At 30.6% G+C, this 18374-nt stretch overlaps 1 protein-coding gene and 1 pseudogene across 1 annotated transcript; one reads left to right on the forward strand and one right to left on the reverse strand.

The window, feature by feature from the left end:
• Positions 1 to 423: 423 nt before the first annotated feature.
• Positions 424 to 2551, forward strand: LOC106445624 (annotated as a pseudogene).
• A 6764-nt stretch (positions 2552 to 9315) lies between these two features.
• Positions 9316 to 9925, reverse strand: LOC111207962. The gene is made up of 2 exons (XM_022706589.2): positions 9707 to 9925; positions 9316 to 9611 (listed from the first exon to the last, which is right to left on the reverse strand). Exons 1-2 carry the CDS (start codon positions 9783 to 9785, stop codon positions 9316 to 9318), a joined length of 375 nt encoding a protein of 124 aa, XP_022562310.2. The 5' UTR covers positions 9786 to 9925.
• Positions 9926 to 18374: the final 8449 nt, after the last annotated feature.

Below are 18374 nucleotides of genomic sequence, written 5' to 3' on the forward strand. Positions count from 1 at the left end.
CTAATAAAAAAAATATATTTAATGTGTATTCCGAGGAACACTGTCAGGCTGACACGTCAGCTTTGTACTTTAAGTTACAACTTAAAAAAGTTTTCCAATTAATAGAAAGGGGATCATACTATTTCGCTTAATCATGTTCTCTAGTATGTTATTCATTTGAAATTTCAAATTTTGCGAAAGTTATATCAAAATATCTCTAATGAAATATTTATATAATTTCTGATAAATACAAATCAGAAGACCAGAGTGATCACACAATTTAATAGCCAAGAAAAGCCGTGGCTTTGAAGCTCAAATACCACTACTATCTATCGGATTTTAATTAAAGTCGGTAGAATCCACGACCATTTGCTGCAAACCGACAACTGGTGTCGCGAGAGGAGGAGATGAATTAGGAACGAGGGTAGATCTGTCTTCTTGCCTTCCCTTTATTTTTTAAAAAATAATTAATTTCCTCGAGCGAAGAAGAGAAGACAAAGAGAGAAGCTGGCCGCTGGGCTCGCAGATCGGAACCGACAACACTCGCGACTAAACAATCAATCAGATCTGAGCTTCGGTTGGGTTTTAGGGTTCCAATCACTCCTCACCTCGCGGCGCGCATCTCAGTATGAACAGGAGGAGAGGGTTGGATTTCGGAGGGCGGGAGGGCGGAGGAAGATCTCGAACGTGGTCTGGTGGGTGCTCTCCGCGATTGTAATCACCCTCTTCATCCTCATTCTCTCCAAAGCTACTCAATCGAACCAAGAGCCTCCATTCCCGAGGTGGTTATACATCTCTCTCTCCCCTTCTTCTTCTTACTTAAAGTTTAATTTTAGAACCTTTCTTTCTTGTTACCAACCAGCGGCGTTACCGTCACGAAAAGCTTGTAGAAGGCATGAACATGACCGAAGAGATGCTGAGCCCTACTCCTTCGCTCGCCAAGTTAACGACCAGATTGCTTTAGCTAAAGCCTTTGTCGTCATCGCCAAAGAAAGTAAAAACCTTCAGTTCGCTTGGGACCTCAGCGCTCAGATCCGCAACTCTCAGCTGCTTCTCTCCACTGCTGCTGCTTCCAGACGCCCCTTGACGGTTCTCGACTCTGAGCCCACTATCCGCGACATGGCTGTCTTGCTTTTCCAAGCTCAGCAGCTTCACTACGACAGCGCCACTATGATCATGAGGCTCAAGGCTACTATTCAGTCTTTCGAAGCGCAGATGAGTTCCGTGACCGAGAAGAGCGCCAAGTATGCTCAGATTGCTGCTGAGGAAGTGCCCAAGAGTCTTTACTGTCTCGGTGTTCGTCTCACTACTGAGTGGTTTCAGAACTCTGAGTTACAGGGGAAGCTCGTGGAGAGAAGCCATGCTGTGGCTTCTAAGCTCACGGATAACAGTTTGTATCATTTCTGTGTGTTTTCTGATAACATTGTTGCTACTTCGGTCGTGGTTAACTCCACTGCTCTCAACTCCAAGGCCCCTGAGAAAGTCGTCTTTCATCTCGTCACTAACGAGATCAACTACGCGGTAATGAAGTCATGGTTTGCTATGAACATGGACAACCTCAGAGGAGTCACTGTTGAGGTTCAGAAGTTTGAGGATTTCAAATGGCTCAATGCTTCTTATGTTCCCGTCCTCAAGCAGCTCCAAGACTCTGATACGCAGAGCTACTATTTCTCTGGACACAACGACGGTGGACGCACACCAATCAAGTTCAGAAACCCCAAGTATCTCTCAATGCTCAACCATCTCAGGTTTTACATCCCTGAAGTGTTCCCTGCGCTGAAGAAGATGGTCTTTCTTGATGATGACGTCGTAGTACATAAGGATCTTTCTGCTCTCTTTTCGATCGATTTGAATAGAAACGTGAACGGGGCCGTTGAGACGTGCATGGAGACGTTCCCACCGGTACCACAAGTACTTGAACTATTCTCATCCTCTGATTCGCTCCCACTTTGATCCTGATGCGTGTGGGTGGGCCTTTGGGATGAACGTCTTTGATTTAGTTGAGTGGAGGAAGAGAAACGTGACGGGAATATACCACTACTGGCAAGAAAAGAATGTGGACCGGACCTTGTGGAAACTTGGGACACTGCCTCCAGGGCTTCTGACATTCTACGGGTTAACAGAGGCACTAGAGCCGTCGTGGCATGTCCTGGGATTGGGATACGCCAATGTGGATGCTCGTGTGATAGACAAGGGAGCTGTTCTTCACTTCAACGGGAACTTAAAGCCGTGGTTGAAGATCGGGATGGAGAAGTACAAACCTTTGTGGGAGAAGTACGTTGATTACAGTCACCCTTTTATGCAACAATGCAATTTCATTGATATCTTTAAGAGTTTGTACTACATCTTCTAGACAGCCATATATCTTCCACATTTGTTACAGAGACACTTGGCAGTGTTTTGTATGCTCAGACTCCAATCACTTACTATACCACTATGCACTTTTAATCCACCTTCTTCGAGCTCTATTGTTGAACTTGAGACACTAGTGGTGGTGCAATAACGAACTCTTTGTTTTAATTATTGTAGTTTGTATAATGAAGAAATTACATAAGAAATTTTTATTCATGTATATATTAAAATGTTGTTATTCCTCCCTCCGTTTCTAAATTAGTGTCACTTTAATATTTTTTACGGAGATTAAGAAATTTTTACAGTTGACTAGTATATTCATATCTAATGTTTGATTAATTAAATAAGAATGATTTAAATAAAAAACTATTGGTTATTCAAAAGGATAAAAACTAGATTTATTGTACAAAATTATATTGGAATTGTAGAATGACACTTATTTTGAAACAAATAAAAATTTAAATGACAATTATTATGAAACATAAAGAGTATTAACTGGTGGTGCGGTTGTTCGAAATTTAAGGACAATTTTAATCATACACCAAATTTGATGTTAAAATTACATCAAAATTAACATTTTTGTATTAAACTTAAAGTTTTATTTCCAACCACAATACCAAATTCTACACTAAAAACAATATAATATATTATTAAATATTATATTGATTAATCAAAGAACGAGAAAACATTTACAAGAATCTATGTAAGCTGGATTATGAATTTTATGATCTAAGCAAGCTAAAGAGAGTAAGATTTTAAGAAAACTTTAGCAAATAGTTCTTTTAGCTGGATAGACCTCAACCATCGTCGTAGTAATCCCTCCAGCTTATGCGTACCAAAGTAACTGAGCGAAGTGATATGATTTCAAATAGTTTTATCAATACTGTGTATCAACAACGTTGTGCCTAAACAAGTTAGTTGATGTCTTCTTTCCTTCCATATATGAAGTCTGCTAATGTGTTGCAGTTTAACAGACTTCTAACTCGTAATCCTAAATTTATCTTACATTCCAGAATACTTGTAAATAAGTCTGTCAATGCATAATTTCTTGGCAAATTTCTTAAATAATCTTCTAGCCTAAACTTTAAAATTAATTATTTTAACTAGATATAAATATACACGTTATTAAACATAAGATCAATTTATAAAATGTTTATATATACAAAATAAACACTTATATGTCAAATTATAATTCAAAAAACATTTAAGATTCTAAAATATAACTTTAAAACTAACAACATTATAATAGAAAGACCTTTTGACCCTGTTCGAAAACGCGGGTAAACTGCCGCTTACGCGTCCGGATAAACGTTCTACGGACCCTCACCGTGGCGAATTGGACCGGTGCAGTAACATATGACAAAAAGAAAATAAACTACCAATATTTCTTAACATATGTTACCAAACCCAAAACCATGTACAATCATGACTTGCAATCTATATTTACTCATCTATGTGGAAAACAATTCAATTTTATTAATTTAAATTTACATGATTTATATTGTTTATAAATACATGATTTCTATTTATTTTCCATAATAGTTTTACAAAATTTTATTTATATTTTTAATAAGAAATATAGATTTGTAATCATATTCAAGTTTTGGGTCATTGCAAATACATTATTGTGAATACAATTACAAACCAGACTAAGATGTTTTAATGACTTTTCCTAACTGAATAATTGAACTAACCAGATTTATCTGGTGTAAACAAAATTATTTGATTGCACTCAAATTTATCTAATATCGATTCAAATAAAATACTTGTTTATTTTTCTCTAAACTTCAAAACTGAAAGGTACTCAATAACTGAACCAGATTGTATAAGATGTTTTTCTTGGTTTTAGTAGAATTTTGAAAATTCAAATTGTTTTAAAGATATATTAAGACAATGATTCCGAAGAAAAAACCAAGAATTAAAAAAAAAAAAGCCATTTCTCAAAAAAAAACCAAGAATTAGGTTGAAAAAATATCAACTAACAAAACCCAAATAGGAAAATAAATAAAATAAAACCAATATAAATTGTCTAGTGGCCATAGTTGGCAATCACCTACTATCCATTATTACGGACTTATGGTATATGAATGGACTAATCTATTAATAATAATAACTAGGTGATAATATGTGTCCTGTGCGCAGGGTAAAACTTAAATTTATACAATTACAATAGTTATTTTGGTCAAATTAATCATGAAGGTTGCTTGTGTAAATTTTTTTTCTTGCTTAAAAATGTATAAATCTTGAAAGGCAAATTACATATATTTTTTTGTCCTTCTGTTGTCCATTTGGTTAATTACATAAAAACATTGAGACTAATGATAATGTGATATTTTTAATGTGATATAGACAGGGAAAGTGTGTTCACTTATCTTTCTAAAAAAAACTATTTGCCATTTGTCCATTCAAAATGTTTTGGTTTATCTTATTTACATCACATATATCTTAATATGTACAATCTATTAAAACACAATCACAATTCAACTTGATTAGAGGTATAATATTATTATTTTTAAACTATGCTTTATATATTTCTCTCAACCTATACCATTACTAACTACTCACATTTAAATATAGCCTACTATAGCTACAAATATAATCAATTTTTTGGAAATTAACAAAAATGTCACATTCATAATATCACTTTTCATGTTTACCTTAACCACTTTTACTCTAACTTTTAAAGAGGTAAAATACATTTATAACCCTAGGATTAACTAATGTATACTTAAGATTTAGAGTTAATGGGTGGGGTAAGGTTTTTGGAATGGAGAGTCTAGGTTCTAATAAATATATAAATAAATACTTACAAATTTTTAAAAAATATTCAAAAAGAATTTTTTTTTATAAAAAGTTTGAATCTGAAAATTATAATTCTAAAACATAAATTAATTTTTTAATTTTTTTAATTATTTTTTATATAAATAATTATTTATTATATATATAAATTAAGGATAAGAGTCTTTTGCCTCTTAATGAAGAATGTATTTTTGAAAATGTCTCTTTAGTAATGGTAAACATGAGTAATGGTAGAAACAAAATGGTAAACATGAAATTCCCCATTTTTTGAAATAATAAGAACTTCCACATTTTACTAACTAAAGAATCTCAGCCAGTTAGATTTACTTAATCTCTAATATTATATTTCCTAAATCCTTTTTTAAAACATTTCCAAAATCCGGTCAAAAGAGTTTACCACCAAATATTTAGTATATTTTAATATGAATATTTAATTGAAGTTTCATAGTTTCTACTCATATGATTTTATTAACATTTGTATATTTGTCGTAACAAAAAATTTTAAACCATTAATCACAAAATTTATAATCCTTTTTAAAAATTCAATTCAAATTCAAAATTAACATATTTATGTATATTTTATATGGTATATAATATTGAAATATAATATATATATTATATATATATAATCTGAATATTTTATTAAATGATACTTATATTCATATGATTTTATGATCATTTGTATCTTTTTATAGCAAACAAAAAGTAAAACCATTGTTCACAAAATTTTCATTGTAAGAATTTTAAAAGTTTTAGTAATTTATAGTCGTTTAAAAAAAAATATATATAACATAGAGGAAAATTAAAATATAAAATAGAAGACTTTTGGGAAGTCTTCCAGTAGGACACTACTAAAATCGACCGTTTACAGATTTGAAAATCGTGCTAAGCATACAGATCTAACGATTTTTGTAGTGTTCAATTGAAAGACTTCTCATAAGACTTGCAGGAAGTCTTATGAGAAGTCTTCTAGTAACCTTCTATGAGAAGACGACTGGGAGACTTCCTACAAGACTTCGTCGAAGACGTTTTCTCACTAAACTTACTTGTAAGTCTTCCAGTATAGGAATTTAGAATAGTACGTTTGGTTTGTATTTGAGACGTTGGTTTTTGATTGTTTTGCAGAGCGGAAAAATGGATTTACCAGAACTCCCGTAGAGGATATTTACCTTAGGGGAAGAGCCCTTTCCAATGAAAAGCATTGCGTATCACACAGATGATTCGAAGTTGCTTCTTTCTGTAAGGCAAGCTCTACATGACGACGAATATGAGGAGCTGAAGGACTCAAAGTTGGGACTGTTCATCAAGTTCAAGGAGCTAAATTTTAGTTGGACATCAAGGCTGGTTCATTATATGCTTTGTTTCCAGCTTAACATCAAGAAGAAGTATGAGCTTTGAAGTTTCGTTGGTCCACAACCGATGAGGTTTTCACTGATAAAGAGTTTGAATACCTCAATGGTCTCAACTGCAATTATATTGAGGACCTGGAAAATCCAAGGTGTGAGGTTACATATGAGATGGCTTCTTTATGGGAGCTGATGGGTGTTGATGTCGACTCTGGTCCAACTTCTGAACATATAATAGCAACATGTGAGAGATGCGAAGAGGGGTCTCGGTAAGATCGCATGCGGCTGGGATACCTAGCCATCGTCACTATATTCATTGAAGGGAGAAAGTACTCAACCGCTACACAGGCTAGTCTTGCAAAGCTAGTGATGGATATAGGAAAAATTGAGAATTATCCATGGGGGAGAGTGGCATTTAAGGTGCTGATGAACTCTCTGAAGAGAAAATATTTCACAAAGACTTACACTGTTGATGGGTTTATACAAGTTATCCAGGTGTGAATCTATTATGCCCTGCCATACACATATCAACTTTTTCTTCCTCATCCTCATCTTTAATTTTTTCATACTCACTGTAATCCTCACCATCATCAACCGCTTCAGCAACATCAAGCATATCAACATCCTCCTCCCCATCATCATTTTCATCTTCAACCAAATTATCATCCCCTTCATTATCTTCTTCCCTTCATCTGAAACTTCATTAGCATATTCAGCTTCTTTGTTTCCAGCTTCTTTGTTGCCAAGGCTTGATACACAAAGACGTACTTCATGCGTTTTAGTTATTTCGAGCAAGTTCATAACTTGTATATCACTTGTAACATGTGTAGGAGGAATTTCTGAAGCCATTTGTTGCATTATTGCTTCTGGTATAATGAGTAAGTTAACTCCACATCCTCTGTGTTTATGTCCAAGTTATAATCTTCTTGAGCCATTTCAACAAGTTCGGAATGTGTAGAACCTTCACTCAAAAGAACAATGTCGCTCCTTTGACATTATCAACCAAAAAAATCCAAGAGCCATCTTTCAACAACCATTCTTCGTAAACTGCAGGTAACTGACGCACCATCTGCAAAAAAAAAATCCAATGAAAACACATAAGCAAACATAGAACATCAATATAAAAAACTTAAACCAAGAAGACTTCTCGGTTTAGCTAGAAACTTTAATAAACATGGATGTTGGTAACCTCATATTATCAAAATTTAAGTTAACAATTTCATTCAGTAGCCCCAATATTGACTAATATACATGAATTAACAAGAAAATGTTAAAATATCTTTATAGTTTTAGATAAATGAAAGTTTATTAAACATTGACGTAGACGGCTTCGAAGGAAGTCTTTCAGCAGACGTCTAGGGAGTCTTCCCTTTAGGTCATTTTTGCAACTAAAATTTACAAAGGAAGACTTTCACGGAAGTCTACTCTACAACAGACTTCTTTGGAAGTCTTCCTTTGTAAAAATTGGTTTACTTTGTTTTTGAAAAAATCTCGAAAATACCAGAGAAGACTTTCATGTAAGTCTTCTGGGATATACATGTTAGTTATGCAATTGACCGAATTGTGTCAGAAATTTATCTTTTTCTAGAAGACTTACATGGAAGTCTTCCTGTCGGAAGACTTCCACGAAGTTTTTCGATCTCTCAGTGTAAGTCTTCTAACAGTTGGAACACTTCCATGTAAGTTGTCTCAAGTTACTTTTGGAATTGAAAAAAAAACTTGAATTATTTTTTTAACTAGAAGGCCTACATGGAAGTCTTTTGTGATAACCAAAGATTTGACCAGAATCTCGGAGTAAAACTCTGGAAAACTTACATGAAACTCTTTTAAATAAAATTAAGTTTTATTTTTCAATTGCAAAAGTAACCTGAGACGACTTACACCGACATTGAGAAGACTTCCACCGACAGTATAGATGTCTCCGGCGGAAGAATTCCATGTAAGTATTTTAGACAGAGTTAAATTTCTGACACAGTTCGGTCAATCGCAAAACTAACCTGATTATCCGATCTCTAGTATTTTCGAGATTTTTTTTGTTAACAAAGAAAAGTTAGTAGACTTTCAAGGAAGTCTTCTCTAAAAAACATACATAAAGTCAATTGCATAACTAACCTCCGCATTACTAGAAGATTTTCGTATAGTCTTCTATGACCAAAAGACTTATACGGAAGTCTTCTTAGCGAACATATCTATAAAAAAATTGATTTCATACTTTCAACTAGTGAGATAACTTGATTAGCTTCTTCAAGCACACATAAGTTATGCGCTCGAGAGATAGATGTCCATACACTGATAAGGGATTTATGGATTTTCGAGAAGAGAGGAGGACCCGTGGTGGTCCCCCGAAAGCGACCCACTTGTTGATGACCAAGAATCTTGAGCTTGAATGGCTCTATGAACCTTAAAAAGTTTAGAATCAAAATCTTGGTTTTTTTTTTGATGAATAAAGAGAGAAAGTGAAAGAGATGGTTTTAGTGCATAAGAAATGAGATAAGAAGAGTGAAAATCGATTTTTAGGTGCCTTAAGAGCTTCAAATTGGTTGTTCATGGTTGTTGGTGTATTAATGGCAGTATCAATATTGTAAATACTTTAGAAACATGAGGATGGTAGAGTAAAATGCTCGTTTTTGAAAGAAAAAAAAAAAGTAATAGAATTTTCGTGAATAATTCGAACTTTTGGAGTGAATAGGGCAAATGAAAATTCCAAAAAAGTCATGGATTAGATTTGTGTTTGACTTTTTTGCAAAAACCCCAATATTCAATCATACGTATTATTATAATAAATTTTTATTATTTTCTCAGACATTTATGATTCAATATTAATCATGATGGGGGGAGGTTAAACAGGATAAGACAATATTGATGGGGGAGGCTTAACAGGATAAGACAATATCGATGGAGGAGGTTTAACGGGATAAGACAATATCGATGGGGGAGGCTTAACCATATAAGACAATATCGATGGCGTAAGCCTTTTATCGCAACAACATTGCGCAACTTTGAGACTTCCAGTTACACATATCCCTCCATTAAAACCATTCTCTTTACACTTTATATCGCACTTGTCAGGACACGCGTACGGTACTCCATTAAAACATATCATGTTGTTGAGAACACCCACTGCACTTGCTTGTCCTGTAATAACCCAAATATAAACTTTAATCACACATTAAAAATTGCCATCACCAAATTAGTCCTAATGTTTGAATTTTATAAAGCTAATGACTCACCTAAAATGAAGAGCAAGAATATGGTTAACACCATCACGAGAGACGTTTCACAAACGTATGAAGATCTTGGGGTTTTCATTTTCCTTATACAGCAATTTCGTGTTGTTTTTTCTTTGCTGGACTTTTTATATTCAAGCTTCTACGTTCAGTTTCGTGTTGTTTATGTAAATATTTTGCTTGTTTGTTTGTTTATATATTTGATTTTAGTGGTGTGCTTGGTTCTTATTATATAGGATGAATTATATTTGGTATGATGGCAGTATAGCTATGTAATTACACATCAGTAAATTATTTGAATGTTTGTTTGAATTTATTTATGTTACATTATTATCTAAATAAATAAATTTTAATTTTTAAATTAAAGAAATATTTGATATTATTTTCTTATTAAGTATATGAGATTAGATATGTTTGAGTTGTATAATTTAATTTTTATCCTTGTAACTTATTATAATTCAATTTAATTCTTTTTAATTCAATTAAATTCTCTAATTCAATTTAATTCCTATTATCAAAGTAATCCTCTATATAAACAAAATTATACCATGATCTCTTCTCATGCTTCCACATCATTAAAGAAGTTATCTAAAAAATTGACACCTAAAAATAATTTTTAGAATTATTAATTAATTTATTGTTTAGTTTAACCAAATCTATTAACAAATAATATTAAGTCGACCAAATAATAATATTTCTGAAAGTAAATAATAATATAATTCAAAGTACATCAATTTGTAAGAACAAAAGAAGAAAAATTAATTGACGATATTTTAAACTATACATCAAATCTGCCTTAACAAAATAAAAGAGTGAACCTCACAAATTCTTTTTTTGTTTGTTTGTTCACTGAGCTCAATTCTAAAAAAAATAACAAGAAATTAGATAAAAACCACAACCACAGATAAATATATAATCGAAACATATCAAATAACATTAGAAAACAGAGATAATAAGATATATATAAACAAACAAATAAATTAACAATAAAAACTAGAGATATAATTTTGTTTTGGTGAAAATTTCGTCAAAATTAATAATTTAGTAAAAATACATAGTGTAATATAGTACATAAATTTTAAGAATTCAAGAAAATAGAAAATGAAAAACAAAAGGAAAGAATCCTTTATGATATTTTCCACATTCCATCAAAATCCAAGAAAAAATAAAAAGGAGTGAATCTGGCATATATTTTTTTTTCTATTTTAGTTACTGAACTTGAGTTTTGAAAATTTGACAAGAAAAAATGATAAACCCACAAACAGTGATTAATATGATTAAAAATATTTAGAAAAAACAATAAGATATACCGAAAAATTTAATGATAATACATAATATAAAAAAAAAATACATAAATTTGAAATATATAGAAATACTCATAAGAAAAGAGAATCCATTTACGATATTGCTTGAATCAAACCAAGGTGAATGAAATTAAAAAGAAAAGCAGTGTATCTCATAGATTTTTGTTCTTTTTATGGTATAAACTCAAGATAATGGAAATTAATAAGAAATTATTGAAAACCACAACCAAAAATTAATGTATACTTATTGAAAAACCACAACCAAAAATTAATACATATCTAAAATGAAGATTTCAAAAATAGTTGTGAAAACAATAAATAGAAAATAAATCAATAAATTTTCTAGAAAAGCAGTATAACTATATAACAACCGCAAAAATGAAGATATATAGCGCAAATCTAAAGTTATTGTTCTAATCAAAAATAGAAACACACTCATTTCTATTATCAATCAATAGATAAATATTATATTAAATCAAAGCTGATATAGTACTAATATCTCAAAAGCAAACACAATATAAACCACACAGAGATTAAAAAAAAAAAGAATACAAAATATATGAAATGAAAATACTTAAACAAACAACACATAATTCAAGTATAAACTTCTATGTAGGTTAATATGATCAACCATATAAGACGATAAGGTTGTGTTTTTCGTTAATCTAATAAATGTAACTAGGTGTTTTGTCCGCACATGCGGACATAATCGTCTTGTAAACTCTTATTATTTTATGTCTTATTAATCTAAAACCAGCATAATAAGTTATTTATGCTTTCAAATAGATAAATCAATTAAACTATTTATATATGTTAAATATATTTCATCAAAATATATACATATTATTGTGTTAAATTTTTTAAAACACTCATATCTAAGAAATAGTTTAGAAACTATATTTTTATAAATATTTTTGCTTGACTAATTTTAATTATAAATTCTTTTGTAACTTATTTTTTTAATTTTATAATAAAATATTCTTTTCAGATAGCAACACAATTTTCTTTTCAAATTGTCTTATAATCAGTTATTTAATATTAAATATAACATATAACTTTAATATTATTAACATAAAATTCATTTTTAATTATATATAAAATTCATTAAGAGTATTATTGAAATTAATAAATTAGTGAGTCATTTAGAAACTAATTATAAATCAATAACCTAGCTAAAAGTCTAAAATCTTTCAAAAATATGACAAATAAGAAAACTAATTAAATATTTAATATAACATATAAATTTAATATTAGTAAAATGAAATTTGTTTTTAATTATATATAAGATTCATTAAAATTCTTTTTTTTTTAATTTATAAATTAGTGACTCAACTAAAAAATAATAATAAATCAATGATTTAGCTAAGCCCTAAAAACATGACAAATACGCAAATTACCTAAAATTATAGAGAACATTACAAATAAGCAAATTCACTTCTCAAATAATAGTATAGATGCTGGTGAATTGTAATAATTAAAATGAGACAGAGCGAAAGACAACAATATATCATAAACTTTAAAACAAACGACATAGATATAAAACAATTATCAAACAATACTTTTTATAAAAACCTTATGGAAGCGCGGTTTAGCCTTAATAATTAGTTTACAGTATAGTTAAAAAATTTTATTTTTCTTGTATTTTAGTTATCTATATATATATATATATATGCATATTAAAATCACAACTATACAAGTTCATAATTGTTATTTACATAGCTTATAAACTATTAGGGGAGATTTTCATGTTTACCACATTTTTGGTCATTATTCATTTTACCACCACTAAATAGACATTTTCAAAAATACGTCATTGATTAAATGGCAAAAGACACTTATACCCTTGTTCACTTTATATATATAATAAATAACTATTTAAATAAAATTTTTTTAATAATATAAAAACTAAAAAATAAAAGAAACATAATTTTTTATGTTTTCGAATTATTTATTTTCAAATTTGAACTTTTAATATATATTTTTTATTTTATTGCAAATTACCAAAATACCACATTCATAGTACCACTTTTCATGTTTACACTAATCATTTTTACTCTTATTTTTAATGAAAGGTAAACCACATTATAACTCTAGGGTTAACTAATCAAGACTTAGGGTTTAGAGTTGAGCGGTGGAGTAGAATTTTGGGAAATTGCCAAAAATACCACTTTCAAATTACCACTTTCATGTTTACACTAACCACTTTTACCATAATTGTTAATGAAGGGTAAAACACATTTATCACTCTTTGATTAACTTTGACAAAAAACCTACGGTAAACTAATATAACCCCGAAACATCAACTCTAAACCCCAAACCCCGAAACATCACTCTAACCCCGAAACATCAACTCTAAACCCTAAATCCCGAAACATCAACTCTAAACCCTAAACCCTAAACCTTAACCTTCAAATCTAAACCCTAAAACATCAACTATAAACCCTAAACATAAACCCTAAACCATATATTTTTTCTGAATTTGAACCCTAAACCCTAAAACCCTAAACCTTCAAATCTAAACCCTAAAACATCAACTCTAAACCCTAAACATAAACCCTAACCCCTAAAACTCTAAACCCTAAAACTTCAAATCTAAACCCTAAAACATCAACTCTAGGATTTTAGGGTTTATGTTTAGGGTTAAGAATTTAGGGTTTATAGCTGAAGGTTTAGGGTTTAGAGTTGATGTTTTAGGGTTTAGGGTTAATTTTTTAGGGTTTAGGCTTTAGGGTTTAGTGTTGATAGTTTAGGGTTTAGTGTTGAAGGTTTAGGGTTTAGAATTGAATTTAGGGTTTAGGGTTTAGAGTTGAAGGTTTAGGGATTAGAGTTGAAGGTTTAGTGTTTAGAGTTTACTTTTTATGGTTTAGAGTTTGAAGGTTTAGTGTTTAGAGTTTACTTTTAGGGTTTAAGCTTTAGAGTTGAGGTTTTAGGGTTTAGGGTTCGTATTTCAAAAAAAAAAGTTTAGGATTGATGGTTTAGGGTTTAGAGTTGAGTTTTAGGGTTTAGGGTTTGAATTTCGAAATAGTATAATTCGAAAAAAAATTAAAAAATTATTTGTGTTTTAGATTTTTATGTATTTAAAACATTTATTTATTATATATATAAAGAACAAGGATATAAGTATCTGTTACTATTTAATGAAATGTTTATTTGTTGGTGGTAAACATGAATAATAGTATCACCAAAGTGGTATAAGTGAAATTCCCCCAAGAGTTTTTGGAATTTGAAATTTAGGATTCTAACAAATATATAAATAAATACTTAAAAATATATAAAAAAGTTTTAAAAAATAGTTTCAAAAATAATTTTGGTTTTTCAAAAAGAAATTTTGAAAAAAAGAAAATTCAAAAAAAATTATAAAAACGTTCGAATTTGAAAAAGTATAATTCAAAAATATAATTTTTTTATTTTCAAAATGAAATTTTGAAAAAAAATTCAAAAAATAGAAATTTTCATGTTTACGACCTTCTTCATTAATTTTTTTTAATTTTTAATTATTTTTATTTAAATAATTATTTATTATATATAGAGAGAACAACGGTATATGAGTCTTTTGTCACTTAATGAAAAATATACTTTTGAAAATGTCTCTTTAGTGGTGATAAAAATGAATAACGGTACCAAGAAAATGATAAATATGAAAATTCTTTTTTTTGAATTTTGATTTTTCTTCAATTTCTTTTTGAAAATCAAAATTATTTTTGAAACTATTTTTTTAATGTTTTTAAAAGATTCTAAGTAATTATTATATATATGTTTAGAATCCTAAATTTCACATTCAAAAACCTTATCACACCTCTCAACTCTAAACCCTAAGTCTAGATTAGTTAACCCTAGGGTATAAATGTATTTTACCCTTCATTAAAAGTAAAGGTAAAAGTGGTTATTTAAACATGAAAAGTGGTACTATGAATATGATATTTTTGGCAATTTTCCAACTATTTACTCCTTCAGTCTAAAAAAAAAACATGTTTTAGAAAAATGTTGTTTCAAAACGATATATTTTTATATGTTCAATGCATTTTTTGTCAAGTAATAATAGTTTATTGTAAACTTCAAGAAAATTAATTGCATTTTCTAGATTTTTATTGGTTTAAAACTATAGGAAATAGATAATCCCAAAAAATTATGCATTAATACTGCAATTTATATATTTTATTAACCTGTATGAAAAAACTAAAACATGTATTTATTTGAAATAGAGTGAGTAATTTATAAATGTTGAGACATAATAAACTATCTTAATTAATCTTAAGTTGGTTCTTAAAATTTGTTCTTATTTTTCTTCGAGGAATTTGCCAAATATGATTCAAAACTTGATTTTAACACCAAACGCATACTCAAAGTTGAATCAAATGTAACAATAACCCAAAATGCGAGTGAAACTACAACCAGCCCCTTATGACCAAACATATTACCAGAATTCATTTTTACGAATATAACCCCGAAAAGTCTTCTAAATTTTTGTAAGTCTCCTGAGGTTATGTAAGTCTTTTGGCAATGAAGTTAGTTATTTGAGTTAAGAGTTATATTTGGGTCTAGACGATCTGCAGAAAGTATTTTACCAAAGTACATTAAACTTAATTAGATAATTACTCGACATATAAATAATTTTTTTCATTTTTTGTTGAAAAATGCAAGGAACCCTAGCAGTTTCTCTCTGAGACGATTTTGAAGGTGATTTCCGGAGATTCTCTCATTCTTCTGTCGTTCTCACCGCCGGTAATATCGTTTATCCTTTGTACCGAAGAGTATTTTAGTATTAAAACCAACCACCCGCTTCCTTTTTTTCAGATCTGAAACCGCGTTTCGTTGACTCTGCGGCATATAAGTTCTTATTGTTTGCTGTTGAGTTCAGTGTTTGACCTAAGGCGTTTAGCCGTCGTTAAACCCTAAAAGTGTAGTCTAGCTTCTTTTTTTCCCGTCGGTTTTTGTAGATCTGTAACCGCTGGTGTTGTTAACGACCATAATTTCTCGGACTGTAATAACTTCTCCGACTGTAAGTCACCATTTTTCTATTTATTTAGGTTTTTTTTATTATTCATGTCTTTTTCTGCAGATATGTGGGTTAACATATGCTCAAAGTTTTAACCAGTAAAGTCAAACTGCAAGTGCACGGATGTGCGGTTGTATTTAGGGATCAAATCCACAGACCATATACACATTTTCAATTTTCAAGTTTAGATAAAGCTAGAAGACACTAAGATGGTTTTGGATGCAACTTAAATGAGACACAGAAGAGTAAATCGAAGATACAAAACTATTAATAAAAGCGTTGGACAATAAAGGAATCGCAGGAAATCAGATAGTGAATGCAAACCACTTTCAGAAAATCAGTTAAGCACCGCTCTAGAACTCAAAACACGGTTTTATAATCTTTCCACTCTCATGGCTTCGATTACTATGTCTAACAATCCAATGAACTAACTCTCGTTGAACTCAGGAGGATAAACACGCATTGGTGAATAAGTTCTGATATGTTCACAAAGCTCCCTAAGAAGATACTTTCATGTACTTAACCATCAGCTTAGTAACAATACCATTTTCAACCCACAGCCTGGAGTGACCCAGACTCACCATCACTGACTTCTTATTAGGAATTGAAATGTGCAGTATCATCGAGGGAGTATCGATCAATGGACACATGGAGTCTGTCCCGTTCATGTTTCATACTTCCGGTTTCTTTCCTCTCTCTTTTCTCACTTCCCCAGTCGATTTCTCCCTATTTTGTAGGGTATCATTTTATTTTTTCTATCGACTGAGTTTATCGCACATACTTCCATGAGATGCGAGTACTAATGGGATTCACCACTAAGTTTCCAATTCACTTATTTTTGACCTTTATCATTTTTATCATTTTTAAGGGAAGGGAGAGGGAAACCATACTCGCATTCTTTTCAGACCACTTGGGCGTTTTCATGTAGTAAAATCTGCAGTCAATGGCTGAAAGAATAGTCACTTTAGCATTGGTTAGACGGGTAATTCTAAGAAAGGCAGTCCCCAAAAAGAGTTTGACTCAATAAAACAAAATAAATAAAAATAATAATTGAAAAAGAAACGAATCAAAAACATCAAAAGAGAGTGGCGTTAGTGTCCTCCCTCAGACTTACTTCACACCGTCTCGGTGTGAAAAGAACTCTAAAGACGGTGAGAAAAAGATATAAATCCTAATAATAGAGGTAAATAAATACTTACCAGTGTTGTCTCCCACCAAGCGCTTGTTTTAAATCATTAGTTTGACCTTTAGAGTTCATGATTAGTTCAGGTGAGCATGAGAACTTGCTCCAAAACAAGTTCCACTATCAAACATTTTGTGTTTCAGAAAATTGATCATAAAACCCTTCACAGCTTCCACCCCTTTCTCTTTCATCTCTGAGGTGAGAGTAGCTCGAACTTTCGAGAATGGCTTTGACGTACCCTTGCAGTTCACCTCATACTCTAATATACCATCGGAACAGCTTGAGGTACTATCAATCAACATCCCGTGAGGATCGCAATCAACATCCCGTGAGGATCGCACTTGATCTTCTTGTATTCCAACTTCTTGTTTGCTTTTCCACCGGATTCATGTGATTTTATGCTAATGTCTCCATCCAAGACTTCCTTGACTTTACTCTTATCATTTGATTTTATAAATGTTAATATATTCAAAACTACGCACTTTCATGTCAAATTATAATTTCAAAAATATTTAAAACTCTAAAATCTAACCCTAAAACTATCAACATTATTTGAACATTTGTTATCAAATCCTAAAAAATGCACAATCAGACTTACAATTATATTCGCTCATCTTAATTTGTATGAAACATTGATTTTATTAAATTTAAATTCACATAATTTAGAATTGTTTATATCTACATGATTTAGGTTTATTTTTCATCAAAATATTTTACAAAATTTAATAAAATAATTGTAACAATAATACATGAGTAGATTTCTCACTATCTCGAAAAGACTTCTCAAGATTATAACTGTAAAAATGTAGAGCCCCTTTGTTTAGTCATAAAAAGATAAGTGTATTCTTACTATATTTTTAAGTACTTTTTTATTTGATTGAATTTAAGTAGAAATTTGTATTTATATTAAAGTTTTGGGTCATTGCAAACACGCATTACTGTGGATACAATTACAAAGCAGACCGATGTTTTTAATAATTTCTCTGAACCGAGTAATTGAACTAACCAGATATATCTGGTTTAAACCAAATCTATTTGATTGTGATCAAATTTATCTGATTATACTTGATTCAATAAAATACTTGTATGTTTTTCTTTAAATTTAGAAAAAAATGAAAGGTCTCAAAAACTGAACCAAATCGTATAAGATTTTTGCTTGGATTTAGTAGAGTTTTGAAAATTCAAATT

This window comes from Brassica napus, unplaced genomic scaffold, assembly GCF_020379485.1.
Source record: "Brassica napus cultivar Da-Ae unplaced genomic scaffold, Da-Ae ScsIHWf_2475;HRSCAF=3195, whole genome shotgun sequence".
In the NCBI taxonomy this organism is placed as follows: domain Eukaryota; kingdom Viridiplantae; phylum Streptophyta; class Magnoliopsida; order Brassicales; family Brassicaceae; genus Brassica; species Brassica napus.

Bases quoted from the DNA above. Each gene is read 5' to 3' on its own strand.
- LOC111207962 (XM_022706589.2), bottom strand. From the start codon at position 9,785: ATGAAAACCCCAAGATCTTCATACGTTTGTGAAACGTCTCTCGTGATG. The intron at 9,612-9,706 runs GTGAGTCATTAG...GGGTTATTACAG, and splicing joins ATTCTTGCTCTTCATTTTAG to GACAAGCAAGTGCAGTGGGT.